The sequence below is a fragment of the Globicephala melas genome, chromosome 11 (genome assembly GCF_963455315.2).
Source record: "Globicephala melas chromosome 11, mGloMel1.2, whole genome shotgun sequence".
In the NCBI taxonomy this organism is placed as follows: Eukaryota; Metazoa; Chordata; class Mammalia; order Artiodactyla; family Delphinidae; genus Globicephala; species Globicephala melas.
Genome location: NC_083324.2, coordinates 65,315,544 through 65,341,187, shown reverse-complemented (window position 1 = coordinate 65,341,187; position 25,644 = coordinate 65,315,544). Strand labels below are relative to the sequence as shown.

At 39.0% G+C, this 25,644-nt stretch overlaps 1 protein-coding gene across 2 annotated transcripts in view; it reads right to left on the bottom strand.

Moving 5' to 3' along the window:
- MAPK14 (mitogen-activated protein kinase 14) overlaps positions 1–25,644 on the bottom strand; it is a 72,401-nt gene that overhangs the window by 15,000 nt on the left and 31,757 nt on the right. For both annotated transcript variants that reach the window (XM_030870946.3, XM_030870947.3), the window contains exons 4-8: positions 14,892–15,003; positions 14,141–14,170; positions 13,440–13,487; positions 12,163–12,277; positions 11,300–11,371 (exon numbers count right to left, since the gene is read on the bottom strand). In XM_030870946.3, coding sequence (XP_030726806.1) covers positions 11,300–11,371; positions 12,163–12,277; positions 13,440–13,487; positions 14,141–14,170; positions 14,892–15,003 — 377 coding nt within the window. The remainder of the gene's footprint in view (positions 1–11,299; positions 11,372–12,162; positions 12,278–13,439; positions 13,488–14,140; positions 14,171–14,891; positions 15,004–25,644) is intronic.

Below are 25,644 nucleotides of genomic sequence, written 5' to 3'. Positions count from 1 at the left end.
AGGAAAATGTTGGGACAAAATAAAAATGAAAAACAAACAACAAACAAAACAAAACAAACAAAATACCCCAATAACAAAAATTAAAAACCCCAAACCAAGCCAAAATGGTGAATTCATCTAGGTCAAGCCTTCTGTAGGATGGTCACTTCAAGTAGAACATGCTCCTCCTGTACAAAGATTCAAAATGCGACCACACACATATCCAACTTATATTCATTTTATGCTTCTGTCAACATCCCCTATCAGTAAAGTGAAGCGACTATAGCTGGGTACTTAGATGCCAAAGACAGCATGTGAAAACACAAAAGCATCACTCAGTCCATATGCTCAGCCCACACCTACCTCCTTACCTTCCACCAAAGCACCAGTAGCCAGTCAAGCAAAGAGCACCGGTCAGCAGAAGGTCACAGAGAAGAAAGAAGCAGAGAGCATAGGAGCTAGGGATGTACAAGCCTACCTGTGAATATTCCCCTAAGGCTTGATCTAAGGAGCCTGTAATACGACAGGGGCCTGGGAACCTCCCGGGGCCTAACCACTTGAGATGTCCTCCAGAAAACCTCTCTGTCCACACTGACTATGGTAAGCAGAGAAGCATTTGTGAGCGATAGTCAGCCAGCAGAGGGCCCCACCACCTCACTGCATCTGCACAGCCTTCTGGAGCGCCATAACATAGAGCATATGAGGCTTCAACTTTATAAATGCATTAACAAACCTCACGCATCCCCAGAGCTCTAAATAATAGGCCACAAGGCCCAGACCTTTATTGTGGCAGCCAACTCTTCTGTGCATATTCACTATGTATGTACATGTATTGACCAGAAGACAGAAACTTTCCATTTGTTCTTACTGCTTTTAGCCTTGCCTAAAAAGCTAAAAGGAGAGAAAAAAAATCTTATAAAATAGCTTTCAATATTCTCTATGAAAATTTGAATAGCTTATCCATGTGTATATTGACATTCAGAGGGAAAAGGAGGAGAGGATGACTATCTTCTGATTCCTGTCAAAAAAAACCCTGTCAGGTTTTTTGCACGATTAGATCCTTCTCAGCTTCAGGTGTCGGCTTGAACTTCACCTCCTCAGAGAGGCTTCCCCCAACACTCTATGGAAGAAGCACTGCCCCCCCTGTTATTCTCCACCTCAGCACAGTGCTTGATAACGTCACAGTGCTCGTCACAATCTATAATTGCTTAGTTTGCTTATTGTCTGTCACCTCTACTGATCTATGAGGAGAGGGGCTGCTCTGCCTGTTCACCACTTATCCCCAGTGCTTAGCCTAACATCTGCTACGTGGTGGGCACTCAAAATATTTAAGGAGGTACAGCAGGATGGAGAGGAGAGAGAATGCAAGAAACTATTTCTGTTTATGATTATACATATGAAGGCAGTACAGTGTAACTTGAAAATAATGGCCTCTGCAAGCCAGAGTTGCCTGAGTTACAGGAATTGGTTACGCAATAATATCCTGCCCCATTTTTTTTTTTTCTCCAGATATGGAATTGGCTTAAACACAACAAAATTCGAGACAGGAGTCAGCAAACCCCAATCTGCTGTCTGTTTTGAAAATAAAGTTGTACTGGAACACAGCCATGCTCATTGTTTATGTATTGTCTATGGCTGCTTTCAACTTACACAGCAGAATTGAGTGGTTACAACAGAAACCGTATGGTTCCCAAAGCCTAAAATATTTACTATGTGGCCCTTTAAGAAAAGGTTTTCAGAACCCCATCGTAGACTCAAACAATTTATGTTCTATACAAAATAAATTAAAAGCAAGTCCCCTCACAGAAGTTACTTCTGAATTAAGAATAGTAGAGAATAACACTGTAAATCAACTATACTCCAATATAAAATAAAAATTTAGGGCTTCCCTGGTGGCACAGTGGTTGAGAGTCCGCCTGCCAATGCAGGGGACGCGGGTTCGTGCCCCGGTCCGGGAAGATCCCACATGCCGCGGAGCGGCTGGGCCCGTGAGCCATGGCCGCTGGGCCTGCGCGTCCGGAGCCTGTGCTCCACAGTGGGAGGGGCCGCAGCAGTGAGAGGCCCGCGTACCACAAAAAAAAAAAAAAAAAAATTTAAAAATTTAAAAAATAGTAGAAAATTTTGTCCTCTGCAAATGGCAAAAATCAATGTGTTCTGGAGGCTAAAATTTCAATACTGATTTCTTAATTCAAGGTGTTGTTAAGAAAACAATTTTAAAGCATACATTAATGGGGATGGAGCAAGCAGTGGGGACAGATACCATCTTGCTCTAAAATAATCAAATTAACTGTATTACAACAGAATTTAGTATAGGATCCTCTTTGCTCATTTGAAATGATTCATTTTACAAAAATTTAGTTCCCTCACATTCTTAAGGAACAAATTTAACAGGGTAGCTATCGCACAAGATAAAGTATATCACATATGAGAAAAAAACTGGACTACCTGAATTCTCAAACAGGTAGTTTTACAAAAAATGCATCAAAATTGATCTCTAGAAATAATACTAGTGAGATTGACACTCTTATATAAAAGACTTCTGACTAATGAAAATGAGAATCAAGTTTTATACTCCCTCTGAGGAAGACTCTGGGCTTCTCAAGTGTCTTAACTTCACCCCAACATACCTGAAAAGTATGCCACTTCCACTGGTCACAGTGGTTATGACAACAATGACTTGGGGGACTCCATGTCGTTCTCCTGCCTCAGCCAGTATGAAACAACCTCAGGCCTGAGGAATAAAGCCCCAATTCCTCAGCCTCAAATTCATGGCCTTCCCTGATGTGGCATCAAGACTCTTTTCTGACTCTCCCTCAAACTATTATTCCTTAATGCACTCAATGCTTCAACTCACACCAAATATTCCAGGCACTTTTAAGCTTCCAACTTCTTATTTCTCCAAGTCATAAAGAGGAATACCCTCCATCCTCCCCTCCTACCAAACCTTTTCTTTCCCTATTTACTCTTCAAAGTCCTGCTCAAACAAGAACTCTGCCATGAAGTCTTCCTGGACATCCTGAGTTTGAATTAATTTCTGCTTCTTCTCAGTAACTTATTTATACCTCTATTATAGTATTCTTATCACTACACCTTGTTTTATAAGCAGAGGGCAGACATTTGTTCAAGTGACTCCTATAGCTCACTTTCTGCTGAGTACGATCATTCTGGTTTGGAGGACAGGTACCATCTTACCTCCAGCACTTTCCACTGAGTAGCTCAATAAATATTAACTTGAAAAGACTTCCTGTAATATGCTTTCCAACTCAGCTCCACCCCTCTGTCTTGCCCTGAGAAATCTAGAATGACCATACTCTAATGGAAAGTCTATATACAAAAAAGAAGTCAAGAAAAGTTGCTTCATTTCATATGCAAATGCCCCATCTGAAGTGTTTACACCATAAAGAGTATACAAATACAGTGCAATGAGTGTGTAAGGGGTACGGACAAAGAGCTGGTACAGCATGACAGCCAATACTTAGGAGATTAGTAAACACACAATGCAAAATAAAAATCTACTTAGTAGCTAAAAGCACTTGCATGAAGGAAGTCAAAGCATGCAAACCTCATAGGAAATCACCATAGGTTCTCCAAGAGCTGGCAAATCCATTGAAATACAGGTCAGTCTTCCAATAATACCAGCTACTGTAAGGCCACTACAATTTGTCCAGGCAGTTAAGGCCAGAAGGAGCTTCAAGTAGCTATATAAGCAGAGCAAAGCAAAATTTACCACATTATGACAATTATTTCCACAGCAAGCCATCCTTCTTAACAGGTTTAACCCATTTTTCCCTAGATAGCAGATATTTTTACTGTTAGTCAAAAATGTGTTTTAATTGTAATAATCACAATGTCAAAATTTAAATCATAAATCTCCTGATTTTTCCTAAAACAACTTAGGCTTAAGGTTACTCTTTAGACTAGGTCCTCTGTAACAAAAGTAAAAGGTGGCCAGAATGAAAAGGCAAGGAAAAAAAACTTAAGGGTAATGGGGTATTTAGAGGGAAAGTAAAAGAGGGATATTCTATTCATTTCTAAGTGTTCTAGGCAACTCCTAGGAAACCTCTGCAGGCTGGAGAGTTGAAGATGAATAAGAGGACCATTTGCAGAACCTACATGTGACTACTGCTGCTTATGAGCTGCAGTTTTCAAAAAAAAAAATCCGTGTGAGGCAAAGCTGGAACAAAGACCTGTGGAAATTCCCTGGTGACAGACAGGTGGACTAGAATGGGACTTAGCTTACTTCCTTCTCTTCTTGGTCATCAAAATAGGCATTTTCACTGTCATACAAGGAAAAATTTTTAAGGTACTTTAGATTTGTGGACAAGCCTGAGAGTTCTAGCCTTTTCAAATGGGGAAATATATTCTTAAGTTAGAGAAGAAAAGGCAAATAACCTAATAAAATATTTTTCTTCTTCAACATTTATTAGGACACTTGCTTTTAGTGTCTGAAGTACAACTGTTTTTTTAAAATGAGAGACTGTTTGAAACCAATGTCTGAAAGAAAGGGGTAGATGTGACAGGAAGGGGTATACCAGAAGTTTTAACTCTACTGGCAATGTTTTATCTCATAATCTGGGTCATATAAACATAGGTGTTCATTTATTATTCCTTGTCTTTTTGTATGTGTGAAGTAGTTCATAAAATGTTTGAAAAAAATCAAAAGAAGACATAAGGAGCCAGTAAACACTAATAAAAGTCATATAAAGTAGGGCAGCAAGCTGATGGCAGGAGCCTCATTATCTTCTAGTTAATGTCGAAGTTAATGATAATGTCTAGTTAATGTCTAGTTACCATTTCTATTAAAATGAAAGAAGGAAAGAAAAGTTTTACACATGAACAAAATTCATTTGATTACCTAGCAAAGGAAAACAATAGTAAGCCAAGGCTGAGATGTCTGGAAGAAAACAGTATTTGACGTGCAACAGGGCTAGGGAACTCATTGTCTCTCTTCCTTAGGCTGCAGACTGTCAATCATTAGTAGCAATATTTTCTAATTGGCTTACTCTTTTCAGAACCAATGGTTTTTGAAATAAGTTAGCACCATACCTGAAGACACATTCTGTGTCCCCACTCTCTTTCTAATAGACAGTTCTCTCAGGTGTGTCCACTTGATATATATATATATACCCAGTCAACTAGACTTATGAGGAAGGGCTCCATTCTTTAAAAAAAAAAAAAAAAAAAAGTACTATTTTTGAGCTAGTTGGGAGGGTTTTGCAAAGTCACAAATGAGAATAATTTCTAACCTAAAAACATAATTAGCTTTAAGACAAAAATTAGTATATCTTATATCTTTAGGGGAACTCCAGGCATTATTAACAACTAGTAACAAAAGATTCTCTCAAGAAGACTAATCGCAAAAAAAATGAGAAAAAGGTATTATAGGAAGATGATTTGTCAAGATCTAAAACTGCATAGTCCAATACAATACCAATAATCACATGTGATTAAATTTAAATGTAATCTAAAGAAAATTTAATAAAATTTAAAATTCAGATAAATACACTCATAAAACTATGAGTTTTATGAAACTATAAAACTATTCAGAAGAGAACTCCTTGCCATGATAAAGCGTATTTATGAAAAATGCAGAGCTAAATTATACTCAAGGCTGAAGATAAGAGCAAGAGAAAGCTGCCCACTTTCACCACTGCTATTCAACACTATACTGGAAGTTCTAGTCAGAGCAATTAGAAACGAGAAAAAAATAAAAGCATCTAAATTGGAAAGGAAGAAGTAAAACTATCTCTATTTGCAGATGCCATGATCCTACATATAGAAAATACCAAAGAATCCACAAGAAAGCTACTAGAGCTCTCAGCTTTCAGCTATGCAAAGGTGCAGGCTACAAGATCAACAAACAAAAATCAGTTGTGTTTCTACACACCAACAATGAACAAACCAAAAAGGAAATTCAGAAAGTAATTCTATTTAAAATAGCATCCTAAAGATGCTAGGAAAATACCTAAGAATAACTTTAACCAAGAAAGTGAAAAACCTGTCCACTGAAAATTATAAAACATTGCTGAAAGAAATGAAAGGAGACCTAAATAAGTGGAATGACATCTCATATTCATGAATAGGAAGACTTAATATTGCTAAGATGTCAATATTACCAAAAGTGATCTAAAAATACAACACAGTCGCGAGCAAAACTGCAACAGCCTTCTTTGCAGAAATGGAAAAGCCAATCCTCAATTTCATATGGAATTATAAGGGAGCCCAAAGAGAAAAAAAAAAATCTTGAAAATGAGAGCAAAGTTGAAAGACTTAACACTTCTTGATTTCAAAACTTACTATAAAGCTAGAGTAATCAAAACAGTGTGGTACTGCTATAAGGATAGACATATAGACCAATGGAATAGAACTGATCTTTGACAGAAGTACCAAACCCATTCTGTGGGAGAGGACAGTCTCTTCAATAAATGGTACTTAGGACAACTGAATTTCCACATGCAAAAGTATAAAGTTGGACCCCTACCTCACATCATATACAAAAATTAACTCAAAATGGATCACAGACCTAAGTATAAGAGGTACACCCATAAAACTCTTAGTAGAAAATACAGTAAATCTTCATAATCTTGAATTTGGTAATACATTCTTAGAAATGACACTAAAAGCATGAACAACAAAAGAAAAAAATAGATAAATTGGAACTTCATCAAAATTAAAACTTATGTAAATCAAAGGACATTATCAAAAAAGTGAATAGACAGCCCACAGATGGGAGAAAATATCTGCAAATCATATATCTGGTGAAGGCTCAATATCCAAAATATATAAAGAACTCCTAAAACTCAACAACAAAAAGACAACCCAATTAAAAGATGGGTAAACGTTTCAAACAGATATTTCTACAAAGAAGACATACAAACGGCCTGTAAACACAGGGAGATACTCAACATTATTAGTCATTACGAAATGCAAATCAAAACCACAAAAAGATACCACTTCATACCCACTAGGATGGCTATAATTTAAAAAAGAAGAAGGATGGGAGGAAGGGAGGAAGGAAGGATGGAAGGGAGGGAGGGAAGGAGAAAGGAAGGAAGAAATGTTGGTGAAGATGTGGAGAAATTGCTCATACATCACTGGTGGGCATGTAAAATGGTGAAACTGCTTGGGAAACAATGACTGCTCCTCAAAAAGTTAAATACAGAATTACTATATGACTCAACAATTCCACTCCTAGATATATATCCAACAGAAGTGAAAGCAAGGACTCAAAGAGATACTTGTATGTCAGTGTTCACTGAAGCACTATTCACAATAGCCAAAAGGTGGAAACAAACCAAGTGTCTATGAACAGATGAATGGATAAATAAAATACGGTATAGCTCTACAATGGAGTAGTATTCAGCCATAAAAATGAAGTTATGATCCATGCTACAATATGGATGAACCTTGAAAACATGCTAAGTGAAATAATTCAGACAAAAAAGGACAAAGATTGTGTGGTTCCACTTAATATTAAATATTTACAATAAGCAAATTCATAGAGACAGAAAGTAGAAGAGAGGTAACCACAGGCTGTGGGAGGGAAGAATGGGGAGTTTTTGTTTAATGGGTACAATTTCTGTTGGGGTGATGAAAATGTTTTGGACATAGTGGTGGTGGGTGCACAATTTTATGAATATAATTAGTGCCACTGGACTGTACACTTTAAAAGGGTTAAAATGGTAAATTTCATGTTATGTTTATTTTACCACAATAAAAAAAAGTTAAAATGGCAAATTTCATGTTTATATGCTTAACCACAAAAATATTTTTAATTCAGTTTCTAAGTTTCACTGGCCACATTTTAAGTGCTCAATATCCACATGTGGCTGGTAGCTACCAACAGCCCTATTGGACAGTACATACATAAACCATTTGCAAGCCTACAGAAAGTTCTATTAGATAGTTCTTATCTAGAAGCTAAAACCGTCAGTTCCAAATGCAAGATAAATAATGATTGAGGAAAACAGGGAGAAAACTGTGTACTCAAATAAAGAGCATAGTCTAGAGGTTGCCTCAGCATTCAGCTGCATCTTCAAATCATAAATAAGCAGTAGATGCATGCTTTTCTGGGCAACAGAAGAGTGTGTGGGGCCAGCACATTCTGCAAAGGTTTTAAGAAAATGAGTTTCAGAAATTAGGAGAACAGGCAACAAGTAGAATATTGGAAAGAAACTAATACCTGAGTCAGATCAGAGGTTTGTATCTATCTTTTTCTGGGTTCTTAGTTTCCTTATCTATAAGAACAGAGGATTCAACTAGATGTTTTCTAACATCTTTCTAGGTCCCCAAGTGGATAATTCTAGATTCTTAATTTTTCTGATCTCATTGGTACCTTAAAAAAAAATGAGGAAAAACTGCTAACTAAGTAACTTTTTCAGGGTCAGCCTGAAAGATTAAAACTAAAATCCAACCAGGGTAAACTCTAGTTGTACTCAACACTGGCTGCACACGAGAATCAACTGGGAATTTTAAAAAGTAATAGAAAACACTTTCCTCTCCCTTTGTCAGGCAACCAAAGCTATATCCACACAGATTGCAACTGACAAGAAGGGAGTTATGTATATTACTAATACAATCCTCTGAATCTGAATGTATATTACAAATACAGTCCTCTGAATCTGAATGTTCCGATCCAGGAGAACATCTGTCTGAAGGAGCCAAGTAGGAAAGAAACAGTGAATTACTAAAATAAGAATTTTGAAATGAATTCTCATATATTAAAAAGAGAATCTCCTGGGCTTCCCTGGTGGCGCAGTGGTTGGGAGTCCACCTGCTGATGCAGGGGACACGGGTTCGTGCCCTGGTCCGGGCGGATCCCACATGCCGGGGAGCGGCTGGGCCCGTGAGCCATGGCCGCTGGGCCTGCGCGTCCGAAGCCTGTGCTCCGCAACGGGAGAGGCCACAATAGTGAGAGGCCCGCGTACCGCAAAAAGAAAAAACAGAGAATCTCCTAGTAAAAAGTTTAAATGCTAGATTTTCTACCTAAAGTTCATAGAAGGAAAAGAAGTATGCATAAAAGGGAAGATTTCTAGGGCTTCCCTGGTGGTGCAGTGGTTAAGAATCCACCTACCAGTGCAGGGGACACGGGTTTGAGCCCTGGTCCAGGAGGATCCCACATGCTGCGGAGCAACTAAGCCTGTACGCCACAACTACTGGGCCTGCGCTCGAGCCCACGAGCCACAACTACTGAAGCCCACACGCCTAGAGCCCATGCTCCAAAACAAGAGAAGCCACTGCAGTGAGAAGCCCTCTCACTGCAACGAAGAGTAGCCCCCCTGCTCACCGCAACTAGAGAAAGTCCACGCGCAGTAACGAAGACCCAGTGCAGCCAAAAATAAATAAATAAAATTTATTGAAAAAAAAAAGAGAAGACTTCTTAGAGGCTGAAAGTTCGCATTTTAAAAGGGTCAAGCCATCAGTAGGCAGCTGTCCTGCAGATAGGACCATAGGACACACACAACTGCTTTGAAACCTTTCTACCAGTAGCCTGCCAAGGGGATCTATCCTTTACTACCTGTTACAGAATTTAAATAAAACAAAAAACTAGCCTTTAAATGATTCACAATTAGACAATAAAGTGGGAAGATGAAGGGAGAAACTGCTTCCCAAAGATCACTGATGAAGATGATGGCTAATATCTGTTGGCAGGCTCTGTTCTAAGTACGTTCCAGATTTCATCTCACTAAATTCTCACAACCACCTTATGAGGTATGTACTATTATCAGCATTTTATAGTTAAGGAAACTGAGAGACAGAGGTTAGACAACTTGCTCAAAGTCACAGAGCTGGGAGTAAATAAGAGCTAAGTAAGATCTCAACCCTGTAAGTCTGATTCCAGAGCATGTGCTCTTAACCAGTATGCTCTACTGTCTGTCTCTCTCTACCACTTTGTGTGTCTATGTAGGTATGAGTGTCCACGACTGACTGTAGATGGAGATACAGATACAAAGAAGAGGAAGAAGAGGGGGAACAGAGGAGAGCATCAGAGCAGTGTGCTTGGGAGGACAGACTAAAGAATGGGACTCTAAGGTATGTGCCTGAGGAAAAGGAGAATTACAAATTTTCCCTAATTCTCTTAGCTTGGACTATAATGCATATATCAAATTTCTAAGAAACAAGTATAAGGTAAATGAAGCAAAGGACAAAGGAGAAACACTAGGTATTAAAATTAGAATCTGGGGATGAGGAGGAATAAGGTGAGCTATATAAGGAGACTATACTCTGTATCAATCCAGTAATATTCAGAGGGAAATAAATGGCTGAGGGAAGAGGTTTTTCAGTTCATTAGGAAAGAACACTCTAGCAGAAGATAGAATATGTGGATCGATAACATGAATATCACAGTCACCATAGAAGTATTATCCCAACTGTAAGCCAGTGAACTGACAATCTGGTTTACAAACTCAATGAGTTTGCTTAGGTGAGGTGCTAAAACACCTTTTAGGTCTCTAACCATGACAGAACACAGGCAATTGCAGCATCTCTCAACCAAACCCACGGAAGGCTGGTCAAATGAATTTTACGAAAACCTTCAAACCTAATTCTAGACATATATTTCAAAATTCTTTCTTGCCTAAACATCTTCCTCAAGTGGAACTGATGGGAGTTACAACAAATCACATTTTGATGATATTATTACTAAACTGTGAAATGGGCATGCAGCAGACAGGAAAGGGGCTAAAATAAAGGGGCCATGATAAACCATAAACTAGACAATAACTCTGGAAGTAAATTAAGGTTTGGCTACAATCTGGGATAAAAATAAAGTCATGCTGAGGGGAAAAAAAGGCACAAGACAGGGTGACCTTATCTCCTTGCTTTTATTATTTGTTGTTAGACAACAAACAAAACGAGTCAGCAGGTGTATCATTACAAGGACCAAATACAGCCTTTTTAATATGTAAATCAAACATACAAGCAAGATATCCCCGATTTATAAATGGTTATCTTGTGTTCATTGAGCGCTGGTGCAATGAAGACTAAACTAGTCATTGAGATCTAGAACTTCTCACCAATACACTCAGGTGGCAGAAGGGCTGTGGGAAGATTAATAAGGAACTTGTTGCAAAAAAGATGACATATGAAAGATTTAAAGGGCGTTCCAGATTATGAGGAATTTTTGCAACTCTCAAAATAAACTGAAGCCTCTTTCTTGACAAGGCAAGATACTCAGCAAGAGGGCAGATCTCACAATGCACATCTGGACTATAAAAGCAAGCAACTGAAGGCCCTTCCTAGAGATAGGTAAAAGTAATATACTACCATGGACACCAAAATACAGACAAGAAACAAGAACCCAAAACTTTTTAAAGGATACGGTCTGTACCAGGAAACAGTGTTCTTCCAGTCAACAGCTCGGCCATTATGCATCCCACTGACCAAATATCAACTGGCAAAATTAAAGAGAAATAAAAGTAATATAATGTCACTATTATCATACTTGGCTACAAATGGAACTATAGTTAAGGGGTGAAATACTGAAATTAATATTTAAGACATCCGAGGTGCAACAATCACACTCATTTTTATAGAAATAAATAAGCTAAGACCCTTACCACATTAAAGGGCTTCATGGGTGGGCTAAGTCAAAACATAGTTATGGCAAGAGAAATAAGCTGTTCACAAAAGGGCAAAGGTTTCTTACTGGTAGAAATGATGGATTCTCCCAAGTAATATTGAGAGGTTAATATTATAAACCCAATGTCTTCAGGCAGGAGTACTCAGAGAATATGCTGAAAATATAAATAAGTAAAAAGCCAGGGCTTCCCTGGTGGCACAGTGGTTGAGAGTCCACCTGCCGATGCAGGGGACACGGGTTTGTGCCCCGGTCCGGGAAGATCCCACATGCCGCGGAGCGGCTACGCCCGTGAGCCATGGCCGCTGAGCCTGCGCGTCCGGAGCCTGTGCTCCGCAACGGGAGAGGCCACAACAGTGAGAGGCAACAACAGTGAGAGGCCCGCGTACCGCAAAATAAATAAATAAATAAATAGCCAATTGTTAAATCACAAAGTTTGAAAAAACCCACTTTATCTGAGCAACTATTTTTCTATTCGTGGACTTAAAATGATCACTGAGGGAAGAACAAAAATGTTTCTTCCTACTCCTGCCATCTCCACTTCTGAGAACCCCAAATACACACAACATAGTATTAATAAGGCCCTATACAAGTGCAAGTAGTACCTGTCTGGTTGTAATGCATCCAGTTCAGCATGATCTCAGGAGCCCTGTACCACCTAGTGGCTACATAGCCTGTCATTTCATCATCTGTATGTCGAGCCAGTCCAAAATCCAAGATCTAAGGGAGAGAAGAGAAATCAGGCACTGGAACAAACTCCTAAGGCTTGTAAAGCAGGAGGGAAAAAACTCCAGTGCCTTATAAAAAGCGAGAATATAGTACTTTCATAAACATATTTCCTGGTCCATGCTTAGAATGCATGGGGAACACAGCAAGAACTTAAAAAAAATGAAATCACAAAAAGCAAAACAAAAATGCCACTGCTAGGCATTTATCCAAGAGCAACGAAAATATATGTGCCACAGAAAGGCTTGCACATGAATATTCATAGCAGCTTTACACAGCCCTGAAATGGAATTGAAGCACATGTCTATCAATAGGTGGATGGATAAATAAATTGTGGTATAATCATAAAATGGATCTACTCAGCAACAAAAAGGAATGAACTACTGATACACACAATACAGATGGATCTCAATAATATTATACTAAGCAAAAGTCAGACACACATAGAAAAATACTGTATGATTCCACTTGTAAGAAACTCCAGAAGAGATAAATCTACTCTATAGTGTCAGAAAGCAGATCGGTTGTTGTCTGAAGCCAGGGTTAGGGGTAGAGGTGTGGGGACTGGCTAGGAAGGGGGCACAAGGGAACTTTCTGGAGTGATGGACATGTTCTTTATCATAACTGTGTTGGTAGTTACATAGCTATATAAGTTTGTCAAATGTACACTTAAAGTGTTGCATTTTATTGTAAATTATGTTTCCAAAAAATTGAGTAAAAAAAGAAATGAAACAAAAAATTCCAGAGTTGCTTGCTCTTTATAGATTATTTATGTCATTTGAATTATTTTGAATAAGTGTGTTTCTGCCATTTTTTTCTCTTAGAAACCCATAAAATCTAATAATTACTCTTCAAGAGGACTGCTTACTTGATAGTCACACTATAATTCTCCTTTATTATAACTAATATATTAAATTTCAATTTAACTTTATTTTAGAATGAAAACAAGACACCTGATACTACCTTCAATATCACTTAAACTAATGCTTACTAAATCTCTGGTTTAAATTTCAAAGTCTAATGATATTCTTAAGGACAATAAGAATTTTCAGATTAAGAGTCATGGCTTTATAAACACATTCCCTATATAAATTTGCCTGGTTAGTTAAACATATAGTTACAAGGTGAAACAATTACCACTGTCACTTCATCCTACCTTCAGCTCACAGTCTTCATTCACAGCTAGATTACTAGGTTTTAGGTCCTAGGAAGCAAGTAAGAAAGAACAGGATCAACTTTATGACACATGGTAAATTCTCTCCCTAAGGGTAATGATGAAGAGCTAAACATAAAGGACTTCATCTAGGGCTTCCCTGGTGGCGCGGTGGTTAAGAATCCGCCTGCCAATGCAGGGGACATGGGTTCGAGCCCTGGTCCAGGAAGATCCCACATGCCGCGGAGCAACTAAGCCTGTGCGCCACAACTACTGAGCCTGCGTTCTAGAGCCGGCGAGGCACAACTACTGACCCCACATGCCACAACTACTGAAGCCCACACGCCTAGAGCCTGTGCTCCACAATGAGAAGCCCATGCACCACAACAAAGAGTAGCCCCTGCTCACCACAACTAGAGAAAGCCCGCGTGCAGCAACGAAGACCCAACGCAGCCAAAAATAAACAAATAAATTAAAAAAAAAAAAGACTTCATCTAGCTATAAACAATCTCCATTCTACAGTCACTATCTAGTCCTCATTAGCCTTAAATAGGTAAAAACTATACATCTTCATTCTTTAGTTAAACCTAGAGCAAAGTTGCAATCACTCAATATTTCAATGGGTAAAATAAGCTTAGATTAGGATCTTGCCAATCTCCCCACCCACCAGCACCCCAATAATTTAATCAAAAGACAATACCTACCCTGTGAATTATGTCGGCTGAATGTATATACTGTGAAAAAGCAAAAAATCAGTTAGTTATGTCCAGCCTCCTACTGTCATATGACATATCTGAAGTACATTTTTATGAGTCAATAAGAAATGCTAGTATTAACAGCAGGATTAGAAATCAGAGCAAGTAATTATCAGTAGTCTGTACATTTATCATAACTATGATTTCCATACCACCAACTCTGTTCACAGAGCTGGAGTATGAGAGAAATAGAGCTTTCAACCTGTTTCCTGGTGGGTGCTCTGGAGCACAATAAGGACTCAAAGATGCTAAATATTAAAGGTGGTTTAATTTAAAAACGGCCCCTGCCACAAATAAATTAGCCTTCTTGAGGATGTTTTCAAAGTTTCAACATGACACTGACCAGATATTAGATTACATCAAGAAATTATTATTATTGTTTAGATGTAATAATGAAGAGTCTTTAACTCTCAGACATGCCAACAGAAGTACTGATGGGTGGAGTGATATGATGTCTAGACTTGCCTTAAAATAATCCAGGGTTTGGGGGAATACAAAAGAAACAAGATTAACCATATGTTGGTAATTGTGGTCGCTGAGTAAACACAGGGGTTCATTATATTATGATTGTACTTGTGATTTCTGTATTTGAAATTTTCCATAAGAAAAGTTTTGTTTGTTTTCCCTTAAGCCCTAAATAGAAGGGAGAGAGGGAGAGAGAGAATTCATTCCACAAAATTATTACTAATACTGTCTGTACCTTGAGACCTCGGAGAATCTGGTAGATAAGGAACTGAACGTGGTCATCCGTAAGCTTCTGACATTTCACAATGTTGTTCAGATCTGCCCCCATGAGATGGGTCACCAGGTACCTAGAAATTAATGGACAGTTACACAATAATCCAGAACCCTAAGAAAGCTCTGATCTTCATAAGACTGTTAGAAGTCCACTCAGTAAGTACCACAGTGACACCTAAAAGCTTAGTAGCTACTCACGCGCGGCTTGTTTGCAACATCACTATTCTAACTTTACTACCTGTCGTCTATTTTTCTGAAAATTTTTATACTAGTTCCTACTTGACATCTTTTCCTAGGTTCTCTAAAGAAAAGAAAAAAAACAAAAATGGAGATTAGAATGATATATGTGTTAGTATCATTTTTCTTAAAAATGATATTACTGCATGAGAAATACACAGTATAACTAAATGCATGGCCATATTTTTAAATCCGCCATTACATTTCTCACCTCATTATATATCCTGTAGGGTCTAAAATAGGAGTATCTTCAAATGAACTTATTTACAAAACAGAAGCAGACTCACAGACATAGAAAACAAATTTATGATTACCATAGGGGGGAGGGATAAATTAGGAGTTTAGGATTAGTGATTCAGAAATATATGTATATAAATAAACAGAATACTGCTGTACAGTATTCTGCTGTACACCAGAAACTAACACAACATTGTAAATCAACTATACCTCAATTTAAAAATAAATAAATAAAATAGGAGTATCTTTAAATTTTCAAATTATTCCTCTCCTTTTTCAGGAATGACTGGTAAAAGGATATTGTTCACTGACGATATTCCTGCATTTACTTTAAAGGAAGGAGGAACACAATTTATCTGCAAGCAAGATGAGGCATTCTAGAACTTCTCCCCACAGGTGTGGTGCTGGATACGTATCCTGTCCTTACATCATAAGATTAGGGAATGATTACATTCAAGTCCAACAGGTTCACCACAGATATTCTAGACGCAATGCCTTACTCACTCATTACTGTATCACACTGCTACGGGAACATAACAACCACAATCAGTACTAAAGAAGTGGAGTTTTTAAAAATTCAGTTAGGTTTTATCTAGTATGAGAATGATTACCCATTCCTGAGGCTGAATAATAATGTATATCAGTTGAGCTATAAAAAAATGCTGATTTCATTTCATTTCAATTTTTATTTTTGATAAATTTGGAAGAAAAGAAACCAGGTCAGTAAATTTAAATATACTATTAACGTCTTACATGACTATATATGTGTATAACCTCTCTTTACACACACACACACACACACACACACACCACCACATTTATTACTTTCTTTCCTCAAGGAAGAATTAAAAATTTTTTTTTTCTGTTTCCTAATTTCCCTGTTGGGCTGCTATGGTCAGTTCCCAATTTGATGAAGAGCAATAGGACTTAGCATAGATGTAACCTTAAGTTAGATTTTTTAGCCCTTCATATTTTTAAAACTTGCAAGTTTATATTGCCTTGAGGAAAGAGTATACTCTGTCACTTAAAGACTATATTGGATTTTTGGAAATATTTTCACAAAGGTTGCTCTGATTTAAGAGATGCTCCAAGCTCAACATAACATAATCAAAGGCATTCGTGCTTATTCTGTGCCAAGCACTATTTATTATGCCCGTGTCTCATACACTCTTCCCAACAAAGCTGTAAGGTAAGTTCCATTAGTATTCCCATTTCGCTGAGGAGGAAACACAAGACAGAACAAGTATATATAACCTGCTCAAGGTTAAAAGAGTGGTAATGTCAGGGGCTGAATCCAAAACTGTTTGATCTCAGAAAATATGATCTTAAATCACAGCCCATACTGCCTCCAAATTCTTCCAGTTGACAGAGAATTTAAGTCAAGAGAATGACTTCTTTTAAGTTTTATAAATGTTGCAATATTCCATCCTAATCACAGTCACTGTATTTTTTTAACCCCAAATTGATACAAAATCCGACAAATACGAGAATGTTGTGAATAACTGGTTAATATTGTGAAATCAGAACTTCCCCCAGAAAACCTGGGATAATGGTTGCCATACCCATAATACCAATTATGACAATTTGCAAGGCTCAGGTTGAGGAAGAGGGAATCCAATTTTTGTTTTATAAGACTGTTTTGCAAATAATTACATTTTATGACATTGAATAGTAAGAGGATTATTCTTTCAACTTTCAAAAATATTTTTAAGGAGAAAAGGTAAAAAAAGGAAACACTGTTCTGCATGATTCTACCTAGAAATCTACCTTAATTTGTCTTGAAATAAAACCTAAAAATCTTAACTCTCTAATGTCTGCGCTAGTTCACAAAGGTGTTAAGCAGTATTACCAAAGCAAACATAGTAATTTCAAGTCTGAGTATTGGGTTTAAATGGTTACCAATAACTTAAAAAACCCTATACAGACAGAAGACCACTAACTGCACAGCCTGAGAGAGCGAGCATGCTTTTAGTTAGAATATTCCACCACTGGGCTTCCCTGGTGGCACAGTGGTTAAGAATCCGCCTGCCAATGCAAGGGACATGGGTTTGAGCCCTGGTCCAGGAAGATCCCACATGCCGCGGAGCAACTAAGCCTGTGCACCACAACTACTGAGCCTGCGCTCTACAGCCCGTGAGCCACAACTACTGAACCCACGTGTCACAACTACTGAAGCCTGCGCGCCTAGAGCCCGTGCTCCGCAACAAGAGAAGCCACTGCAATGAGAAGCCCATGCACTGCAACGAAGAGGAGCCCCCACTCGCCACAACTAGAGAAAGTCCGCACACAGCAACGAAGACCCAACTCAGCCAAAAAATAAATAAATAAAATAAATTTATTTTTTAAAAAAGAAAAAAGAATATTCTACCACTGTGTAATTCCCTTTAAGTCCCCTCCCCATCAGAGACCACATTCATTTTATCACTAAAATTTCCAGACACCGGGAGAGACTGTCAAGACATTATATAAGTACATAAGGTTAATCAGTTTATATAGTGATAACTATCAAACGTTGCTGCTAGGCTCCAATCAAATCAGCTGAACCACATTATTCATGGCAGATGTGTCTGGCAGGAACTAACCTAATCACTATATGTTGTTTCCACGAAGCCCAAAAGACCAATCCATGAAAACCAATTGTCAAATTCCAACTCATCACATATAGAAAGGTTTTTGAAATAAATTTTGCAACAGTGGACAAAAGCAAGTGTTGTGCAAAGTTCCTGAATGCTTATGGAAGACATAACAATTTCTAAAAGTAGTGAACAAGGAAGTGGGAGGAAAATGTCGATGGGCACATTTTAAATAAGCCAGTCCCAAAAGGAGCATTAATAGATGCCACATAGGGGCTTCCCTTGTGGCGCAGTTGTTAAGAATCTGCCTGCCAATGCAGGGTACACGGGTTCGAGCCCTGATCCAGGAAGATCCCACATGCCGTGGAGCAACTAAACCTGCATACCACAACTACTGAGGCTGAGCTCTAGAGCCCGTGAGCCACAACTACTGAAGCCCATGCACCTAAAGCCTGTGCTCTGCAACAAGAGAAGCCACTGAAATGAGAAGCCTGTGCACCGCAACAAAGAGTGGCCTCCGCTCACTGCAACTAGAGAAATCTGCACAGCAACGAGGACCCAATGCAGCCAAAAATAAATTTAATAAATTAAAAAAAAACAGATGCCACATAATTTCTATAGTATTAGTCTCTGCAAAGCAATTACATTTAATTGCTTAATTACATTTTAGTAAAGACATGCCTATTACTGTCAGTGTTCAGAACACCTCAAATAATTAAATCTGACCAACAGCTGGAAAGCTACCTAGTTCCCCCATCTTTAAAAAGGAATTAAATAAGTAGGGCTTTATTAGGTAGAGGGCTGAAAATATGATTTCACAGCCTGATGATACAAATCTTGTTTTCCACTTTTCTTGTGAGGATGGTTTCCTTTAAACTTAAAGAGCATAAACCATCATTTCTCAAAGTAAAATGTACTGTACCAGCAAAAAGGCAGAAGTCTACAATACGTGGTTTTCAGTACTCAAGACAGCACCCCATTTAGAGCTTCATTTATTAAGCGCTTCTTGGATAACACCCAATTGTCAAAGACTCCTACTCTACTGCCTTTTCTTTTTTTGAAGCATAATACAATCAGAAAGAACCTATGTAGAAAAAAATCTCTTCTATATCTATAGCTTGGCATCTCTACTACCGTCAGCCCTATTTGATAAAATAATTATCAAAAAGGGCAAAAAACATTTCCATATTAAAACAAAGTATTTAAAATAATCATAGGGATTGACAATTCGTAACCACATGCTTCTGAAATACACCCAATGATCCTTGGGACTCACTACAGCCCATTCTGAAAACAGCAGAGTGATTCTGTAAAAATGAAAAACAGACCATGTCACTCCTCTCAAAAGGCTTCCCATTTCACTTAAAGACAAAAATCCCTTCAGCAGCAGATAAAGCTGTACATAATCCAGCATCCTGTCCCCAATTCTCTCTCTCATTTCTTCATCTACTTCTCTCCCCTGCTCTCACTTAGCTCCACACTGGCCTTCTTACTGCAGCCACACAGGCCCCCTTGCTGCAATTCCAATATAGCATGCAGTCTTCTGCCTCAGGACTTTTGCACTGGCTGTTCCTTCTGCCTGGAATGCTCTTCCTCCAGATATCCACAAGTCTAATTCTTCTACTTCTTCAAATTTTTGCTCAAAATTCACCTTTTCAATGAGGCCTATCCTTACCACCCCATTTAAAATTGCATCTCTCCCTCAACCCTCACACTTCCCTGCTCTATCTTTTTCCTCCTGTCCATAGCATTACTGCTTGCTAACATGCTAATTTCCTCTTTTATATGCTCATTGTTTATTGCTACCTATCTGTACAATGTTCAAGGAGGACAGGCTTCTTTTTTGTCCTCTGTAGTATCTAAAGTACCTAAAAACATTGTGTAGCAGATATCAGGCACTCAATTACCACTGAATTTAATTGAATGACCCAGGACAACTCATATAGTATTACTAGTAAGACCAGGCAAGGGCATATCTTATTGGAATACTCATGCCAAAGATCTTATCTGGTAAGCAGACCAGACTGTTCCAATGTAAGGGGTAAAAGCACCATTCAGCAGCCAGGTAGGCAGCTTAGCCAGCTTATTTCACAACAAACTATTCTCCTCATTTGAAGTAAAGATTACTGAAAGGTGCCCTCTACATTACCTGCATCAAATAAACCAGATTCAATATTCTACCATATGGTCTATATTCCAAGATAAAAACAAAAAAGTTAGTCAAAAGAGAATGCACTGGGCATGCTATCAGACAACTAGATTGCCAACCAGTTATAAACAAGAAAGCACAAGGTTATTCATTCATTCAGTCACTCCATCAACAAATATTTATTGTTGAGCACTGGGAGTACAACAGTGGAAAAGAAAGATACAGAATTTAGATGAGAGGAAGGTATATACTCATAATAGAGCATAATTAGAGTTATAAAAGTGTACATCAAGGTGCTGGAGAACACACAGGGGAGGGCACCAATCCAGACTTAGGAAGCAGTTAATTACAGGAAAATTTCTTGAGAGAATCAAACTCAAAACTATACCTTGAAGCTTCTTTACCTTTTTACAACAGCTAATCTGAGAAAAAGGGGGCATCTTACTGATCACGTCAGACAAAAACTGAATGGTGTTTTCTTAAAGGATGTGTAATTTGTTTAGATTTCAAATGTGAGTCAGTGACGACACCTACATGCTTTACCAACTCTCCATCCTCATTTGAGCAGACCTCTCTGATATGGAAATAAATTGCAAATATAACTGTTAATACAGTTAACTCATTCATCTTTCTCCCAGACTGCTTCTCTTTCTGTATTACCAATCTTGAGCACTCAACTTATTTTCAAGGAAGAAGAATATTTCTGTAAGTCCAAACAACTGGGCTGGGAATTTCTTTCAGTGATAGAGGAAAGCATTATTTCCAAGCACATAATGCCTCTTAGCTAAATTATGAAAACAAATCTCCTCCGCCACCAAAAAAAAAAAATTCATAATTTACCAAAACACGATTTTTATCCAAGTACAAAAGAAAAATCAACGGTTATCTACTCCTTTAACAGTCTCCATTCCACACAAATCTCCTTTTTTGTATACTTTATACATTTCCTTCATTTCTTTGACTATCTGGAATATATTTCGACCTCTACACCCAATCCTTATTTATCTGCTTCTTCAGATACAGTTATTACCTTCTTTAGAGGCTTTCCTCCACTAAGTTTCTCTCATATTCTGAGATCACTTAATACCCTGTATGTTGCTTTGACACTGCAAATTTGACTTGGTCCTTTAAGTCGTTTTAGGTAAGCATTTATGCTTCATCTCATTAATGAGACCACATGCAGCTGAAGGCCTTTAGTTTTGACATCTTACATACAACCTATCACAGCATTTACCCAATGAGAAGGGTTAGCAAACTTTCAAATAATAGAGCTCTGGATCAAGAAAAATGTGACTAGAAATAGACTTAGAGCCAAAAAGACCTAAGATGTGTACAATTTTTTTTTTTTTTTGTGGTACACGGGTCTCTCACTGTTGTGGCCTCTCCTGCTGCGGAGCACAGGCTCTGGATGTGCAGGCTCAGCGGCCATGGCTCACGGGCCTAGCCACTCCGCGGCATGTGGGATCTTCCCGGACCGGGGCACGAGGCCGTGTCCCCTGCATCGGCAGGTGGACTCTCAACCACTGCGCCACCAGGGAAGCCCAATGTGTACAATATTATATGTGGTATTATACAATTCAGTTCATCACTCAACTTCTGAGAATTTCTAACTACTAAAGACTCAACAAGGGGGCTTCCCTGGTGGCGCAGTGGTTAAGAATCTGCCTGCCAATGCAGGGCACATGGGTTCGATCCCTGGTCCGGGAAGATCCCACGTGCTGTGGAGCAACTAAGCCCATGTGCCACAACTACTGAGTCTGCGCTCTAGAGCCTGAGAGCCACAACTACTGAGCCTGCGTGCCACAACTACTGAAGCCCGCGAGCCTAGAGCCCATGCTCTGCAACAAGAGAAGCCACCACAATGAGAAGCCCACACACCGCAATGAAGAGCAGCTCCTGCTCTCTGCAACTAGAGAAAAGAAAGCCCACACGCAGCAACGAAGACCCAACACAGCCAAATAAAGAAGACTCAACAAGGAAGAAAATAAACTCCCTGCTCTAACAGAGCTTACAAGCTACAGGGAGAAGACAGACAACAATAAATATATGATGATAAAATTTGCTAAGAAGAAAGTAGAGTAAGGAGTAGACCCTGACAGTGGGGGTAGTATTTCAGCTATTGTGGAGAGGGAAAAAAAAGCTTCTGATGAAATGACCTTTCGGTAGGGTCTTGAAGGAAATGAAGGAATCAGTCATGTGGATATGTGGGGAGAGTGTTCCAGGCCAACATTAGAAACCAGTACAAAGGTTCTACTGGGAATGTGGATGTCTGTATTCAAGGAAGAATAAAGAGGCCAGAGTGGCTGGAATGGAGAGAGTGAGTGGGAAAAGTATTGATGAGGTCAGAGAGTGAACAGTAATAAAAATCATGTAGGATCTTCCAGAACCTATCACACTGTATTTTGTTTGGTCATTTAAATTGTTCTTCTCTCCAATTAAAGAGTCTCAATCTATCATCAGGGACCATGTTTATATAATTTGTTATATTCCCCAGAGACTAGTACTATGCTTAACACAGGATGGGTATTTAAATATTTATGAATTAAATCAGGTTAAAATATAAATCTAGAAACTTCCTTTACCTATTTGGTACATTCAGCAGCTTTTACACTGATAAAAAAGGCTACACTTAGTGGCTGAACAATCATTTTTAGTTAGTGGATGGCTAAATAAGCTAGGTGATTATCTGCCCATTGGCTTTCACTAAAACAATGGCTGCTGACTGACCCTGTTGTAGGTCTTCTTCTAGATCACGGCAGAATCTAAAACCCCACTTCCACATCCCTCTTCAAGAACCAAGCAAAGATAAGGAACTTGGGTATAAGAAACCTGGAATGGGAAGTTATAAAATAAGGGGGAAAATGGCAATTCAGCTTTCCTGAAATTTGAGGAAGTTGTTTGCACTGAGTCCAAAAACTCTTCATTGTCTACTAAGCTTGATCAGAGAACCACTACAGTTAAGAAAAGGCAATGTTGTAGTAGCATGAAGTTGCAGCTTACTCTAGGGTTAGGTTCTAATACTGGCTATTTCAAGATTTTGGATTCCTATTGGTAACTAAATATTTGCAGCATGCATATGGCACATATATGCCACCTCCTGACAAATATTACCATCAAGAAGCAAAGAGACAGCCTACCCGGCTCTTTGGTGGGGTTGGTGGCGGACTCTGGGACGGCTCACGCCAAGGAGTGCTTCCCACGACTTCTGCTGCCAGTGACCTTGTCCCCCCGGTGAGCTGCGGCCACCCCACGCCTCTGCAGGAAACCCTCCAACACTAGCAGGAGTATGGATTACGTCAAAGCAGTCAATGATGGAGCTGCCTAGTGGGTTCCTGCTTCACTAAGCTCTACATCTTGGTGTGTGTGTGAGGACCTGACTATATCGTTAAGGATCTACTTTCCCGGGACTTCCCTGGCGGCACAGTGGTTTAAGAATCTGCCTGCTGGTGCAGGGGACATGGGTTTGATCCCTGGTCCAGGAGGATCCCACATGCCACATGCAGAGCAACTGGGGCCATTCACCACAACTACTGAGCCTGCGTTCTAGAGCCCACGAGCCACAACTACTGAGCCCTCATGCCACAACTACTGAAGCCCGCAGGCCTAGAGCTCAAGCTCTGAAACAAGAGAAGCCACCACAATGAGAAGCGCGCTCACCGCAATGAAGAGTAGCCCCCATTCGCCACAACTAGAGAAAGCCCTCGCGCAGCAATGAAGACCCAACACAGACAAAAATTTAACAAAATAAAAAAAAGAAGCAAACAGAAATGTCCAAATGATATCCAATCACTAAAAAGATCTAGATATATCTTATAAAATTTTGCCAACTGTACAACCACATCATATCGCAGTCAAGAACAACTTGGTACTGTATTCTCATCTTTTAACTCCACATTTTCCAAACACCAGCTCTGTTATATTCAGTAACTGCACATTGTTTCTAATGATCAAAACTCACTACCTATTATTCCTTTCTCAAAAGTATAGTCTTACTAATGAATTATGTAGGATGCCTATTAACTAAGAAATTTAAAATTCAGTAAAAGCTTGAATTGTATGATAAATGGAAAGTGCTAACTGAAATATAAAGGCACAAATACACATAACACATGATTAAAAGCCAACTATAACTATGAAAAGTAATTAGAGATTTTGTTAATTAGCACAGAAAATTAATGTTCAAAATTACTGTTTGGGGCTTCCCTGGTGGTGCAGTGGTTAAGAACATGGGTTCGAGCCCTGGTCCGGGAAGATCCCACATGCCGCGGAGCAACTAAGCCTGTGCGCCACAACTGCTGAGCCTGCGCTCTAGAGCCTGCGTGCCACCACTACTGAGCCCATGTGCCACAACTACTGAAGCCCATGCACCTAGAGCCCGTGCTCTGTAACAAAAGAAGCCACCACAATGAGAAGCCTGTGCACTGCAATGAAGAGTAGCCCCTGCTCGCCACAACTAGAGAAAGCCTACACACAGCAACAAAGACCCAACACAAACAAAAATTTAAAAAAATAAATTAAAAGAAGCAAACAACCCCCCCCAAAAAAGAATAAATAAATATTTTAAACAAAACCAAAAAACAAAATTACTGTTTGCTCTAAACCTGGCAGCCTGTAGAACCACTCTAGTCTTCAGTTTGTTTGATTTGGCCAGAACAGTGGGTCTTTGTCTGTTTATTTTGTTTTAATGTAAATTTGAATGCGTTTAGGAAGTGCAGGTATTCTGTATAGCACTGAGCCTAGTTTATGTTATTTGTATGGCCCTAAAGGTATTTAAATTTGCACAACCTGTAATTGTAGGTGAAGATGTTTGATCTCTTATGCAAATTCTGAAATGACTTTGGAAAACACTGAAATAACCATAGTCCTGGACAAGTATTAATTTTTTCTCAGTGATACATAAATCATAAAAAAGTAAACAATGAAACATTTTTCCAAAAGGTATCCTTAGGTTCATCATTCTATTTTCAGAGATTCTCTGGGATTGAAAACACTTCAGAAGTGAACCATCCCAATTTTCATCATTTTACACGGAAGTTAACTGGGACCCAGAGAGGAAAAGTGACTCGTCCAAGGTCTTACAGTCAACGGATAACTTGGTTACAAAAGTGTTGTTTTTGTTTTTTTAAATTTACTTATTTTATTTATTTATTATTTTTTGGCTGTGTTGGGTCTTCGTTGCTGCACGCGGGCTTTCTCTAGCTGTGGTGAGCTGGGGCTACTCTTCGTTGTGGTACGCGGGTGTCTCATTGCAGTGGCATCTCTTGTTGCGGAGCACAGGCTCTAGGCACGCAGGCTTCAGTAGTTGTGGCTTGTGGGCTCTAGAGCGCAGGCTCAGTAGTTGTGGCACATGGGCTTCGTTGCTCTGTGACATGTGGGGTCTTCCCGGACCAGGGCTCGAACCCGTGTCCCCTGCATTGGCAGGCAGATTCTTAACCACTGTGCCACCAGGGAAGCCCCTACAAAAGTGTTTTGAATTTATTTCCCCTAACAAGATTTTTATTTCATCAAGGGAAAGACTA